General features: G+C 39.9%; 1 protein-coding gene across 4 annotated transcripts in view; it reads right to left on the bottom strand.

The window, feature by feature from the left end:
* Window positions 1-16,074, bottom strand: part of LOC124861343 (gamma-aminobutyric acid receptor subunit beta-3-like) — a 95,380-nt gene that overhangs the window by 22,080 nt on the left and 57,226 nt on the right. For all 4 annotated transcript variants that reach the window (XM_047354969.1, XM_047354970.1, XM_047354971.1 and 1 more), the window contains 2 exons: window positions 10,246-10,328; window positions 8,912-9,049 (listed from right to left, as the gene is read on the bottom strand). In XM_047354969.1, the coding sequence (XP_047210925.1) occupies window positions 8,912-9,049; window positions 10,246-10,328 (221 nt within the window). The remainder of the gene's footprint in view (window positions 1-8,911; window positions 9,050-10,245; window positions 10,329-16,074) is intronic.

Raw genomic sequence — 16,074 nt, forward strand, 5'->3', positions numbered from 1 at the left:
CTTTAAAAGAACTAAACACATCATTTACATATATTATAGTGTGAAAAAAAAGGACAGTCACAAAAAAGAAGCTTGTTTTACCCTACAAGTGATTCAGCTCTTCTGGACTAAATCTGACTGTAAAAGAAGCCGAAGTGGCTTAAGAAAAGAGGAGGCTGAGGTACACTGGCATGTAGGTGTAGAACAGTTCTGGCTGTAACGGCTACACCAAACAACATCCGTGAGTGGGAGGAACACCATGTGCGAGAAAGAGAGGGATGAAGAGGAGGGAAAAAAGCAAAGTTGAGCAGATGATGGTGATGCACCAGAAAAGAGTCTGTGAGGATGGCTCGATGGATAGGAGCGCCGCAGAATGAAAGGTCTTTTTTCACTGAGATGGCAGAGGTCTGGCAGTCAAGTTACAAACCATAAAATGCATTATTGTATTCACTAACAGATTTAATATTGCATTAAGATGTGTGGTTTATTCAGCCATAAAATAAAAGTAACATGATAAGGTGTAATAAAATTGGCTAACCTGTTGTAGATAGTTGTTAATAGATGCTGATGGCTGTGGGCAGGAAGGATCTTCTTCAGATCCGCTGTAATAGAAACCGCTATAGGAAATCCTCCCTGCCCACAACCATCAGCATCCACAGACTCTTTGTAAAAATTCAGATACCATGAGTAACTACAACATTTAATTTCCGTTTAGAATTAATAAAGTATTTCTAAATTAAATGTGCAACTAATGTTAGAATTTCCAGATAAATAGCTAAGTGCTGGTCAGGAATGACCAATAAAGAAATAGTGCGTGTGTAGGTGGGGTGATATAGGTTAAAAAAAAACATTACAAGGTAAACACTAAGCTAGTTCACAATCAAGATAAAATGCTATGATAAGCTTATAAGCACAGTTAGCTAAAAAACAAAAACAAAAATGAAGAACTCTGACGAAATGTCAATAATGTTATAACTTTAGATTCTAGTGCTAAATGAAAAAAAATTTATGTAATGACATTACTAACAGCTAGTTTATAAAAACCAGAAAGAAAGACTTTTATTAACGGGCTGGACGTTTACTACTAATAAAAACTTTAGAAAGCATATTTATTTTCATTTATCATAAGTGTGCCCAGATACAATGGAAAGCTTTTTCTACTATGATGTAATGTACATAAAAAAAACTGCCATTGTATTTTTTACACTAAGATAGTTTGAGAACCACATCGCAGGTACCTCTAAAATTTCGGCTCAAGTCATCATCCACAATATTACATAATACACATTATAATAACTAAAAGGACATGGAACTGCAATAATAATTTGAGAAATCTTTGAGGTTTTTAAAAACCTTACTTTGGGTAAACCCCGACACTGGAAACCATTATATGCATAACTACCTTTACACATAAAGGGAAATATTTCAAGCCTTTATGTCTGATTTTTATGGCTTACAGAAGATGAAAACCCTAAATTCAGTGTCTCAGAAAATTAGAATATTGTGGAAATATTGGTGCCACAACCTAATCAGCTAATTAACTCCTGCAAAAGTTTCCTCAGCCCCTTTAAGCTGTCTCTCAGTCTGGATCAGTTGGCAACACAATCATTGGGGGAAGACTGCTAACCTGACAGATCGTCTCCCCTAAACTAAAATTCTAGAATTGCGCCGCTCAAGGTGGCAGCAGGTTGTAGTAGTTATGTTACATTTGATTCTGATTTATTCCATTTTGGACCTCTTCCTCTTGTGATGGATACAGTTGATTTTTTGTTTGGACTCTCCGGTGTTGGATGCTGTGCAGCTTGGAGGATACCTTTCTACTTTTGGACATTTGTTATGATGCATTGCCATGGCAACGGGGTTGTTTCTTACAACCGGGAGCAGCTGATTAATATCTCAAAAGCTCAAATAATACTTCAATTACAACCCCAAATCCCTGATGAGTTGAAAAGGAGACGCAGTGGATGCAGAGCAGGAGCTAAGAGAAGAGAGAGAAGGAAGAAGTTCAAACAATCTCTTCTGTCGATTATGATGGGCAATGTGAGATCGTTGGGAAACAAGTTGGATGAACTCCAAGCCCTACAAAGGACCCGGCCAGAGTACCGGGTATGCAGTATTATGTGTTTTACTGAGACATGGCTGCAGGATCATATCCCAGACCCCAGCGTCTCTCTGCCTGGCTTTCTGACCATAGGAGCAGACAGAGATTTAAAGAGGAGCAGCAAATGTAAAGGAGGTGGACTGGCAGTACTTGGGAACAACACATGGTGTCATCCAGGACATGTTACTGTGAAGTGTCGTCTCTGCAGTCCAGATATTGAACTGTTGGCAGTAAGTTTTTGTCCATATAATTTACCCAGAGAGTTCACCAGTGTTATTTTGGCAACAGTTTACGTTCCACCTTCTGCTGTTGCAGACACTGCATGTGATGCCATCAGCTCAGTTGTTGCTAAGCTACAGACACAAAACCCCAATGCTTTTGTGGCAATTTCTGGTGATTTTAACCACGCTTCACTCTCTGCTACACTTCCAACATTTCAACAGTCTGTCAGCTGCTCTACCAGAGAAAACAAAACGTTGGATTTGTTTTATGCAAATGTCAAGGACTCATACATCTCTACAGCAAGACCTCCTCTAGGCCAATCAGATCACAATCTTGTTTTTCTCTGCTCGAAATATAAGCCCCTTGTTCAGAGACAACCTGTAATAAAGAGGACTGTGAGAAAATGGTCACATGAAGCTGAAGAAGCTCTGCAAGGTTGCTTTGAGGCTACAGACTGGGATGCACTGTGACAGCCACATGGAGAGGACATCAATGCCATGACTGAGTGTGTAACCGACTATATAAACATCTGTGTGGATAACATCATCCCCACCAGAACTGTGAGATGCTTCCCCAATAACAAACCCTGGATCACCAGTGACCTGAAGGACCTGCTTAACAAGAAAAAAAGAGCCTTCAGAGAGGGAGACAGATAATTATTGAGGAGTATACAGAAGCAACTTAAAGTCAAGATAAGAGACAGCAAGGAGGTGTACAAGAAGAAGCTGGAGAGCAAGCTCCAGCAAAACAATATCAGAGATGTGTGGTCAGTGATGAAGAAGATCACAGGCTTCAAGCAGAAGGATGATCAGACCGATGGAGGTCTGGAAAGAGCCAATGAACTGAACACATTCTTTAATAGGTTCAGTTCAGAAACAAGCTCAGCATCCTTCTCTCCTGCTCACAGCCAAACAGACATCCCACCCTCCCTTGACCCACAGCTGTCCAGTAACACCTCAAATGTTTTATCTTCCACCTCAGCCCTAGACCCTTCTTCTTCTACATGTTTGCCTTCAACCATATCAGAAGATGCTGATGCTTCCTTTGCCACCCCTTCCACCTGTGTGTCTCAAGAAGTCAGGTGAATATGCAACTGGAGAGACTGAATCGGAATAAGGCTGCAGGTCCAGATCATGTCATCCCTAGAGTCCTGAAGGGCTGTGCAGAGCAGCTCTGTGGGATTCTGCAGCACTTCTTCAACCTTAGCCTGGCCCAGAAGAAGGTTCCGGTGTTGTGGAAGACCTCCTGTCTTGTTCCAGTACCAACGAAAACTCACCCATCAGACTATAGACCTGTTGCCCTGAGATCCCACATCATGAAGGTCCTAGAGAGACAATCTCCTCAACAATCTCCTGGATCAAAGACTAGCTGACAAACAGATCACAGTTTGTGAGATTGAAGGGTTGTGAGTCTAACCAGGTAGTCAGCAGCACAGGAGCACCACAGGGGACGGTACTCTCACCATACTCTCACCATTCCTTTTCACTCTGTACACCTCACACTTCCAGTACAAGACAGACTCCTGTCATCTGCAGAAATACTCAGATGATTCTGCAGTTGTGGGGTGGATCAGAGATGGACAAGAAGCTGAGTACAGGAAGGTGGTGGACCGCTTTGTGGCATGGTTTGGAAATAATCATCTCATCTTGAACGTGACTAAAACAAAGGAGATGATTTTAGATTTTAAGAGAAACAGGAATAAGTCAAACACTATTTCCATCATGGGAGAAGAGGTGGAGGTGGTAGAGGAGTATAAATATCTCGGTGTTCACCTGGAAAACAGACTGGAGTGGAGATGCAACAGTGAAGCCGTCTACAAGAAGGAACAGAGCTGACTGTACTTCTTGAGGAAGCTTAGGTCCTTTGGTGTTTGCAGCAAGATGCTGCATATTTCTATAAGTCTGTTGTGGAGAGTGTGATCTCTTCTACCATCATCTGCTGGGGAAGCAGCATCAGAGCCAGGGACTTAAAGAAGCTCAACAAGCTGATGAAGAATTCTGGCTCTGTTCTGGGGACTCCTCTGCAACCTCTGGAGATCATTGTGGAAAGAAGGATTCTTCATAAAATGAAGAACATTATGGAGAACCCTGAGCATCCTCTTCATAAGACTGTCCTACAACAACAGAGTGTCTTCAGTCAGAGGCTTCTTCAGATGTGCTGTAAGACGGGGTCCCCCAGGAGATCCTTCCTGCCCACAGCCATCAGCATCTACAACGGCTCTTTGAAGAAACCTTCATAATGAGCTACAACAACATTTAATTTCCCTTTGGGATTAATAACGTATTTTTGAATTTGAATTTTGAACTGTTTAATGACCTTCTCTTCACAATTGTCACAGGGCTGCGGTTGCCTCTGCTGCTTGTACAGCTTTTTTCTACCACGCTTTTCCCTTTCACTCAACTTCACCATAATATGCAAGCACACAGCTAGGTGTTTTAGCAATGGCCATTTGTGCTTTGCCATAACATAAAAATCTCTGTATTAAGGCTTCTGTAATATTTAAATATTCATAATTGTTTTTATTAGCTATTAGCCATAATCACATAAATTAAGGAGAAAAACAACATTGCTGAATTTAGTGATATCTTTTGTGTTTATGAATTTCAAGCACCCCTTTGATTTCCAAGTATTATTGGAGTATTTTATGTGTGATAAAACTAAAACATTTAAAGGAATATTCTCCGCCTGCAGTTTCAAAATATGCAAAAATTATCAAAAATGGATGACATTAAATATTTAAAGCTCTTCAAACAATAGCTGTCTAAACAGAAAAAAAGATTACAATTCTAAATATGAATATTTCTGTGACACATGAAGCTTAAACATGCAGTTAAATGTCACCAAGCAGATACAGTGGCTGTTCAAACATGCATTTGGATGTGAACGCACAGGCCACATGTATGGACATAGAAGTCAGCGTCTGCGTCTGCAGAATAATTGATGCGTGCCTCATTGCACATAAATATGAGATGCTCTGAATTCTAGTTTGTTATTTCTCTTGTCAGAGAGCTGGATAATTGGAATCTGAGCCCACCTTTTTCAAGTTGGAGGAAAAGTTGCACTGAAGAAAGCTACAAAGAGGGAAGGAAGGAAGGTAAAACGGAAAGTGACAGGCTGAGTTAGAGAGTGAGAGAAAGGAAAAGGGAACTAAAGGCTGGGTTGTAGCACATGTAATGGAGGAAATCTGATCATTAGCCAGCAAGGCAGCAAGCCTTTGATGTGCTTCAAGAAGCAAGCGCAGTAGACCACTGGACACTAAACTTCAATGGTCTCCACCCGCAGGGGGACAAGCTGCTTCTGCAAACAAGCGAACTCCTGCTCACCCGGCTTGACACATTCACGTGTGATTCTCCAAAGACAGACAGAGGCGCCCCGTTCTGTAAACAGCTTGGAATGCTGGTAAACATACAGAGGAAGGCAAGCATACTGGCAAGAGAAAATCTGAACAACCTTGATCGACAAATAGATGAAAGAGTTAAAAATAACCAAAAAGCTCACAAAAGACTGATTTAGTTTTCCAAATCTTCTCAGGGCTGGCATGACTCTTCTTTTTACCATAAATTCTGCTGAAACAAATTTCTAAATGTCAGACAGCTTTTATGTTCCCACCACAGCTCTGGAGAAATTACTTCTCTGTGCAACTGCTGCCTATGCTGAACGGTGTTAGAAAAAAAACTCTATCCCAGTAAATGTTCACATAAAAATCCAAGTTATTTAGGACTTGTGCTGCACGCTATAAAAAATGAAAGTTCAGCGCATATATCAATAGACTCACTCAAAATATTGTCAAATTACACTGAGGCGTTAATTACAACATAAGAAAAACGGAGATGGTGACTGTTTTTCACATGTAGGAATCTGGCAAATTGTCCATTATGGGTCGCCTTCTCTTCTAATTACTGGCCCCAAGAGATGAAGCGATGGGAAGAAAATCACTGTTGTGATCCTATAAATACCACATGGTGTTTTTTTTTTTTTTTTGTAACAGCAGCTAATGACAGCAACAATGTCAAAACATTTACAAGCACTATGAATAACCTGTTGTTGTTTTCCTTGCAGGGTGAACATTTTATTAGAAGCTTTTGGAAAACATGTAAGCTTCATGTTTCATGTGCTTTACTCGTGTGGTCTATGTTTTATTCCAGCTTTATTTAATTTTCCTGCAGAAAACCTTTATTAGTAGTGTTTACCTATGAGAACAGAGATAATTCTGAGCAACTAATAAAGTTTATATGACATATTTACTGATGGGAGGGTCTTCATTCCCTGTTTACCAATCAGAACAGAGAACCTCCCAAGTAATGACTGCTTTTTGGTTGCTGGTATGTATTTATATGAATTTTGTTTCTACAAACATTTTTATAAACCCCCCCCCCAAAAAAAACACACAATCAAATGAGGCTGCAATAAAAAAATTCTTCCAAGCCTAATTTTCACTTTGGAAGTTGTAAATCTTAATATTAGCGTGGAAAATTATCCAACTGCCTTATCTTTAATATGCTTTTGGGAAACTGTGTATATGCCAGATTTAATGAATAATTTCATAACTTCCGATCCAATGATCAACAATTGAGCATAACATACAAGTAGTTTTCTTTTTACTTTTTCCCTAAAGGTACGAGAAGGATGAAATGTTAAAATTTCTGTGCAATGGTTTCTGCTCAGAAATCTGGAGAACCTTATTTGCAGTTACAGGTAGATGTGTGACGCTACCTTTTGTTCTTAGAAATAAACATCGACTGTAATGTAAAAAACATGTCAGAGTTTACCTTTCACTTCCAACAACTGTTTTTCAACAGGGCCATTAAAAGTCTCCTGGACAAGCACATTTGCTCACAACCACCTCTTATTCCTTGCAAGTGGCGTACAAAAACCTTTAAAATATGAATGTTCTTATTACCTCGAAGTGTAAAGCCCAAAGGTTTTATCTTTAATGTGGATGATCTTATTTTGTTAATTTAGAAATTCAGAAAGCTCTGAATATAATTTCTGATTTGCAAACTTTTGATATTAATTAATGTGTTAAACATTGGAGGTGAAAACAACCCCACTCATGAGATAGTATTTTATATTTATATTGTTGATATTTTTCGTCTCTATTTATTCTCAAAACTGTGGTTGAAAAGTGTGTAACAAGACGTAGACTGCACATTTCCAGAAGTCCACCTTTGAATGACTGATTAGGTCCTTGTTACGTCTCCTCTCCGGAAAACCTCCAGGGCTCTGTGTTCAGAGAGATTGAGAACCTTAGAATCCAGCAAGAAGCATTGCCCACCCGAGTCAGAGACAGAACTTATCACTCTGTTGAGATGTGGTTACGTTGATGACCAGGTGTGAATGATTTTTTTTTTCATTTGAATTTAACTAATAATTTTAGGATTTGTCCTAAATAAATGGTTATTTTGAGAAATATACAGAAACCTATGGAGGATGGCCCAACAAAGAAAAAATATCCAGCGAGCTGCAGAAGTGTGGATAGAAACGCCTTTTGATGTTGGAATGCAAAGGAAAATGTCATATCCCAGATGATAGAAAGGTAAGAGTAGCTCAAGTAATCACTGGTTACAACTAAGGTATGTATGACATACACAACATGAAAGCAGGGAACCATCCTGCTTTTTTTAACAGCTTAGGCTGGTGGTGACTGGGTCATATTTTCTATTTTTTATTTATTTTTAGGCACTATTGGCCTTTATTTTTCAAATTTTTTGAAAATGAGTAGATAGGAAATAGGGTGGAAACAGGGGAGGAAGACATTCAGTAAGCATTAACGGGCTGGGACTGCGACAGCCTGTGTAGAGGACTAAGACCGTACATGGGTCGTGCGGTTAACCCCCACACCACCATCGCCGCGCCCATAGTGTCATATTTTCTCGGAACACTGTTGGCCCCTTGGTACTAACTGATCACCACTTAACCCTAAAGCCTCAACGCATCATGGAGGTCCAGCCGAAAAGTATGCAGCAACTGTGTGATGCATTCATGTCAATACGGACCACTCTCTCTGATGAATGTTTCTGACACCACTTTTGGATATATATCACAAAAAATTAAGGCAACTCTGACAGCAAAAACACTTTACTAACACAACTATAAACAGCAACTAGATCATCAAAGTCAAAACTTGGCTTTATGTTAGGCTTCAACAACTAGTTGTGACTATAACAAAGGATTACTTTAGTGGGTAAATAATCCATCTAATTGACATGAGTGGCCTCTCAAGCTTCGTCAGTGCAATAACTGACCTTTTGATCCCAGTGAAGCTTGACCTCATGTGGTGATTGACTACTAGGTGTAGAAGACATTTGCTAAGTGATTAATGTCTGTTTCAGTTAAGTGCCACTTCAGCATGCTTGCACCAACTGTAGCTACTTCAAGGAAACTTCAAAGGCAGATCTTTCCTCATTTCAACCCAATTAGAGGCACTGACAAACACAACTGGGGCTCTGAGGATTTAATAACAACCCATTAAGCTTTGAAATTGATTAAATTATCAGCTGCAAAACCGACCCAAGCTTAATTTGTACCACATCATTAAAAGTTGTACAAATGCCTTAATCTCATGCAAAACATATCATAGCTCTTTATAAATTCCAGTCTAGCAATTACCTGTGGAAAAGACTACATTTCTGGAAACCAGTTTGTAGTCAACAATAGAGAACTGTGGCAGCTCGATGCGCGTCACCCCTGTTACAGCCGACTCGCCTCCTTTCCAGTAGAACTCGATGTCATCTGTGGTGTAGCCATCTGCGGGAGAAGAAACACAAACACACCAAGGTGTAACCATCTGTCAAAACCATCGCAGGAGACCAAGATATGCAGTGTTGCTGATCGTCCAACTGGGCTGTCGTTTGGGAACAGGAAAAAAGAACATGTTTGAAGTTGCCTCCAAGAACCAGACGTTCCTTTTGAAAACTAAGATGCTTTATAGATCTCTTCAGGAGAATGTAATTCACAGTTATGGATCTCTTAGTCAAATACAATCATTTAAGCCAATTTCCACATATATACAGCAACTGCCACCTCAGATATAAATAAAAAAGCCTTAAATGATGTTATATTTTATGTAGTAGCTAAATTTAATAATAAAATACAACCTTAAATTTAGGTATATCTATTAATAGGTTCTAAATATAGCATTTTAAGAAAAGAATTTGACATTTCCTAAAAATAAAGCAGATGTGTTGATCCTCTTACATCAGGAAACAAGAAATCGGCAACTCTCCCAAACTTGTCCATATCTACAGTTAGCGTAATATGGCTAAAAGTTTAACACAGCAAACAAGATGGTGGAGGATCTTAAAAAAAAACTAAATCTGAGAGTCTTGATAAATTACAGGACATCATGAGCTCTTTGTGAAGAAGCCTCTGCCAGACGACTGGGTCTTTCAGCACAACACGGATCCAAAATATCAAATCAACAAAGAAATGGTTCACCAGACACAAAATCATCCTCCTTCTGTTGTCATCTCAGTTCCCAAATCTAAATACTCTGCAAAAAAAAAAAAAATTTGGCTTTTTATGCCTCTTTACAAGAGCTGCCATTAGGTGTGGAAAACAGTGTAAATAAAATGGTATTTGGAATGTTCTCAGTGGCTTTAAATCAAATGCAAAATGGTTAAACATCTTTACTGCACATTTAGGAGCTGAACTTCTAGAACTGGCCATTCTCCTGCAGCTGCTACTTAATAAAATTATTCAACCAGAAGGGGAAAGCAGCAAGGGTAATGTGCTTGAAAGATGATAAACTGATGCCACAAATGGCAAAATTCTAATAAAACTTAACATAAGGCAGTTATATTAGATCGGCTAATGTCTTCTGTCCTGCAAAAACAACCTTCCTCATATCTTGTCCAGTGCTGGTTCACAGTCGTCATCAAGGTGCTGTATTACATTAACTAAATGATTCTAGTTTTAGGTGCTAAAACCACCCATGTACTCACAGCTCTCTATCTCCAGAGTGCAGTTCTGTTCATCCAGGGGATACCTCCTGAGGTCCATCATGCAAGCAGCTGTTGTTGTTATCCTGAAGAAGAACACACAGATTTCCACTTCAGAGTTATAATATTATTGGTATTTTGTGTTGGTCCATAACATTAAAATAAATTCATTCAAGGGTCATGGATACTTTTTACAAGCACTGCAGATAAGAGTAAGAAGGTACAAGATCTTCTGAACTGTAAGCAGTCAAGAATAACCTAAGGGTATAAGGAACAGCAGTAATTCAGTTAGGCTAAAGCATTAAGCTAAAAGCAACCCGACGGTGTTTGTAATCTTTGAAGCAAACTAATCATCCACTTGTTTTCACATCAAGTTTCTGAGCTGGTTTCACATTACAGGAGGCTACTGGCATTGTCATCTCAAAAACAGATTACTGCAGCCTCCTCGAGTCAAAATGCTGACTCTGTAAGCATGTACATAATTAAACTATAAGTCACTGACAGTCCATACTGATATTACACAATCAGTTTATCTCCTCAGCATAAAAAACTGGCTGCCCTCCAGCATGTGATTAGGTGAAAATAAAATCAAAAACGCAAACACGACAGCAAATTCTGGCACTGTTCAATGCCTGCTCATCTGAAGTGGGTCGCAAGGAGTTCTCGCTTTGTTTATGAGACACAAGTGCTCCGGCGGCTGATGATCAGACAGTTAAAACGAGCAGCAAAGTGAAATGCAAATTCAAAATGATTTCAGCTCAGTCTGGCCTGATTAAAAGCTGGCTGCTTGGCAGTTAGCCACTGGATGTCTTCATTTAGTTAAGACTCAGATGAGGCTATGAAAAGCCATTAGCTGATGTTATTAGGCAGCTGAATTTACACCAATAAAGTGGGTTTCCATGGAACAGACATATTGTCATTATTGTGGCAACCTACAGATACAGATCATATTGCCTATAGACTGTAAGGAATAATCTTTTTAGGTATAAATTATGCAATTTGTGTAAATATCTTTGTTCACTGGGATCTATTTTAAATCTAATTTGGACAAACCAACTGCAATGAAGAGTGATCAGGTGTCCATTAAAACACCTCGGAGCAATGTCTACATTTATATCTGTCAAACAGTTCTCAGATTTATAGCTTTAGATTTTCAAGGCGTTAGGCTTAAACAAGCCTTCAAAAATACACCTTATTAATCAGACAAAACTATTCTTATTTTAGAAGAATAAAGGAAGAACGTTTAGGAGAACTTATTATTTCAGCATCAGACATTTGCATATACTAAGATTGCAATTTCCAAATGCCTGTTCAAACAAGAACATATCAGAACAAATGTCCAGCCAACATACAAATCAGGAAGAAGGCTTTGTTTCACTGAGATGGTTTGGTGTGAAATGTATATATCAACCAAAGGAAAAAAAAGCTAAAGATGCTGACTGAAAGATGCTGACTGAAAGATTGGTTGGAGTGTGTCATAATCCACAGTAAACGGAGTTCCTTGCTAACATGGGGTGAACAGCCACTCTGCGAAAAAGAAGCCATTACTCCACATATAAAAAGCCAGATTACATTTAGCAAATGCACTTAGGGACAAAAACATTTCAGAGATGGGAAGGATGAGAAAACATGTTGATCTTCACACATCGGCAGACAAGACTTGTCCGTATTTACAGCCAGAGCGATATGTTAAAAGTTTAAAACAGCAAGAAAGATGGAAGGATAGGAAGGGAAGCAAAAAATCAGCTCCTGAGCTCCTTGTTAAACTGTGGCAACAAACTAACAAAAGAGATCAAAGCAGCTAAGAGAAGCTACAGTGAGAAGCTTAAGAACAGCCTTTCTACTGGTGATGCTTCAGCTGTATGGACTGGTGTGAGAAACCTGACTGCCTACAAGAGCCTACTCATCCACTCATCCTGAACAGAGTCGTCTCCTGGCCAACCGTCTGAATGGCTTCTACTGCAGACATGACAAGAAGGCATTCACACCTCAAATCATCCCCTCCACATCCCATTCAGGAACACATTCCTCCCATAAAGCAACCAACCCCCCACCATCAGATCCTCTGCCTGCACTAAAGATCTCCGAGGAAGAGGTAAACAGGCTCTTTCAGTGCATGAAAACAAAGAAAGCTGGAGGACCTGATAATGTCTCCCCATCATGCCTGAAAGCCTGCGCACATCAACTCGCTCCGATCTTCACAAGGATCTTCAACAAGTCACTGGAGAAATGTGAGGTCCCCTCCTGCCTCAAACAATCCACCATCATCCCGGTGCCCAAGAAACCCACCATCGTAGGATTAAAAGACTACAGGCCTGTAGCCCTGACGTCTGTGGTCATGAAATCCTTTGAGCGGCTGGTGTTGAAGCACCTGAAAGACATCACAGGCCCCCTGCTGGACCCCCTGCAATTTGCTTACCGAGCAAACAGGTCGGCAGATGATGCTGTCAACTTAGGTCTACACTTCATCCTGCAACACCTCGACCACCCAGGGACGTACGCCAGGATCCTGTTTGTAGACTTCAGCTCGGCCTTCAACACTATCATACCAGACATCCTCCACCAGAAACTCACACAGCTCAACGTCCCAGCCTCCACCTGTCAATGGATCAACAGCTTCCTGACGGACCGACAGCAGCAGGTGAGACTGGGGAGCATCTTCTCCCGATCCAGATCAATAAGTACTGGTGCCCCCCAGGAGTGTGTTCTATCTCCACTCCTCTTCTCTCTGTACACAAATGACCGCACCTCATCGGACTTGTCCATGAAACTCCTTAAGTTTGCAGATGACACCACTGTCATTGGACTGATCCAGGACGGTGATGAGTCTGCATACAGACAGGAGGTGGATCGGCTGATACACTGGTGCGGTCAGAACTACCTTGAACTGAACCCACTCAAGACTGTGGAAATGGTGGTGGACTTTTGGAGAACACCACCCCCATACACCCCCCTCACCATCCTTAACAACACTGTATCGGCCGTGGACCACTTCAGGTTCTTAGGAACCACCATCTCTGAGGACCTGAGATGGTCTTCACACATAGACACTGTTCGAAAGAAGGCCCAGCAGAGACTGTACTTCCTGAGGCAACTCAAGAAGTTCAACCTTCCACAGCTGTTGGTCATCTTCTACACTGCCATCATTCAGTCTGTCCTGTCTTCATCCATCTCAGTGTGGTTTGGCTCATCCACAAAACAGGACAGGTCCAGACTGCAACGAATAATCAGGAATGCAGAGAGAATAATCAGAGCTGACCTTCCCTCCATCCAGGACTTATACAGGTCTAGGGTCAGGAAAAGAGCTGCTAAAATCTCTGCAGACCCCACACACCCTGCACATAAACTGTTTAGAGTTTTACCTTCAGGCCGCCGCTACAGAGCACTGTTTACTAAAACCAGCCGCCACAGAGACAGTTTCTTCCCCCAGGCTGTTTCTCTGATGAACATTCAATAGAGTACAAAACAACAGCATACAGATTTGCAAATGCACCTTTTTTATTAGATATGTGTATATTGTACATTGTAAATTGTAAATTTGTATATTCTGTAATACAGAATATTGCATTGTACATTGTATATTGTACATTGTAAATTTTAAATTGTAAATTTGTATATTCTGTAATGCAAAAACAGAACAAAAGAGCAAAGTGTACCGGAGGCTATTTCCTTCTTTGTATGTACGAACTTGGCAATAAAGCTGATTCTGATTCTGATCTTGGGGTCACCAAGTCTGTATGTAAACATATGGGGTTTGCTAAAAGTTACTGAAACTGCATTTTAAAAATCAGATTAGCCTAACATTGAGCTTCCTGGCACTGTTAGGTATGGTAGATAATCTGTGATGTTGTGAGCCTTTGTCTTTGTCCAGTGCATTTGCTAAATGTAATCGGTCTTTTCATGTTGCTTTCAGAGTAGTGGTTTCTTTATTGCTGAGCAGCTGTGGCCATGTTGGTAAAGGACTCCTTTCACTGTGGATTATGGCACAGTCTAACCAGCTTCACCCAGCATCTCTACAAGGTCTTTTGCCTTTGTTCTGGGGTTGATACGTACATTTCACATTAAAACCACCATCTCAGGGAAACAGAACTCATGTCATTCCAATTAAATTGGCGCTATATAAAAAAACTGAACAGTTTTTTTTATATAGCACCAATTCATAACAAATGTGATCCCAAGGCACTTTACCAAAAAGAGATTTCAATCAAATCCCACAAGTAGATTCCAATTCAATTCAAACTTTATTATGGACTCGAAGTCCAATATTTACAAAAACAAAACAAAAACAAAACACACAACAGACAACAATAAAAACAAACAAATTAAAAACTTACATTAAAAAGACAACTGTACCAGTGTCTCCACATCCTTGACTGGTGACGAATGACACTGCATCTGATATCAACTAGTGACATAACAACTTGATTGGCATACAATCCAAATCCCTCCAAGTTATGAAATGATGCGATGCAGGCATGTTCTGTTTATTATTAAAATTGGTAAAAATCTATTGTTTGAATCGATAAAGACTCAATTTTAGGAGACATGTCCTGTGGTCTGATAAAACAAAATATTGTGTGCCCCTTATAGCCCATAATTGGAGGAGAAAAGGGGAAAACGTGCACGCCTAAGAACACCATCCCAGCTGTGAAGTACTGAGATAGCAGCATCATACCGTGGCGAGCGTCTTGCTCCAGAAGGGACTGGTGCAGTTCACAAAATTGATAGTATTTGGGGAAAAACCATCTCAAGCAACATCTCAAGACATAAACAAGAAACGTGCAGCCTGGGCACAAACGGGTCTATCAAATGACCCAAAGCACACTGCCAAATTAGTTACAAAGTGGCTTAATGACAACAAAGTCAATGTTTTGAAGTAGCAACAAAGTAGCAGTCACAGAAGATTTGTAGGCAGAAATGAAAAGATATGTGGGAACAAAGTAGTCTTCAAACCGGACCCAGTTACACCAGTTCTGTCAGGAGGAATGGGACACAATTACAGCAAACTACTGTGAGAAGCTTGTGGAAGGAAACCCAAAACATTTGACCCAATTCATACAGTTTAAAGGCAAAATATTTACAAAATATATGGTAATTTATGAATTTCTTAGTTTCTAATTAAGTCATTTATCAAATAGAAATCATTTTGGTATTTCTAACCTAAAACAGGAAGAGTTTAGTCTTTTATATGTAAACATCTGGGTTTGTTTACTATGTTGCTTTGAAACAACAGCTCCCACATAAAATATAGTAGTATTTTCTTATTACAATTAAAGTAATCTGTTTTCAGCTAGATATTATTAAATTTTACCTGACTTTAAATTATGTAACAGCTCTTATCAAATAACACCACGTCATATGTCATCCTCACTTTGATCTCTTAAATGCACAGTGAGGTCTATAAGTAGCCCACCAGGCTAAATTCTCTGAACTTCACTGGCATAATCAAGCTTCGCTGTTTGACTTTTATGTACAAACACTGACATATGCAAATGCAGGTATGCTAGTACACATCCAAACAAAGATGCACACACATTTCTTGCTGTGCACTCTGACAATTCAGAGCTTGCATCCATTTTCATAGGTCATGCTGACTCCTCTAAACCAGCCTGTTCAAAAGCATCAATGAAAAATTCAGAACAAGGGCTTCATAAAACAAGTATCCACCTACACCTGGAAGCTGAACTTTGCATCGTACATTACATTGTTCTTGCTTCTAATCCACATGTGCCCCTAAGAATGACACAATCATCTGGGAGCTGGTGGGCAGTAGTGGAGGACTACCAGATTCTCAGTTGGCTATAATATGGTTTTAAACACACAGAATTAACA

Source organism: Girardinichthys multiradiatus, chromosome 24, assembly GCF_021462225.1.
Source record: "Girardinichthys multiradiatus isolate DD_20200921_A chromosome 24, DD_fGirMul_XY1, whole genome shotgun sequence".
NCBI classification, from domain to species: Eukaryota; Metazoa; Chordata; class Actinopteri; order Cyprinodontiformes; family Goodeidae; genus Girardinichthys; species Girardinichthys multiradiatus.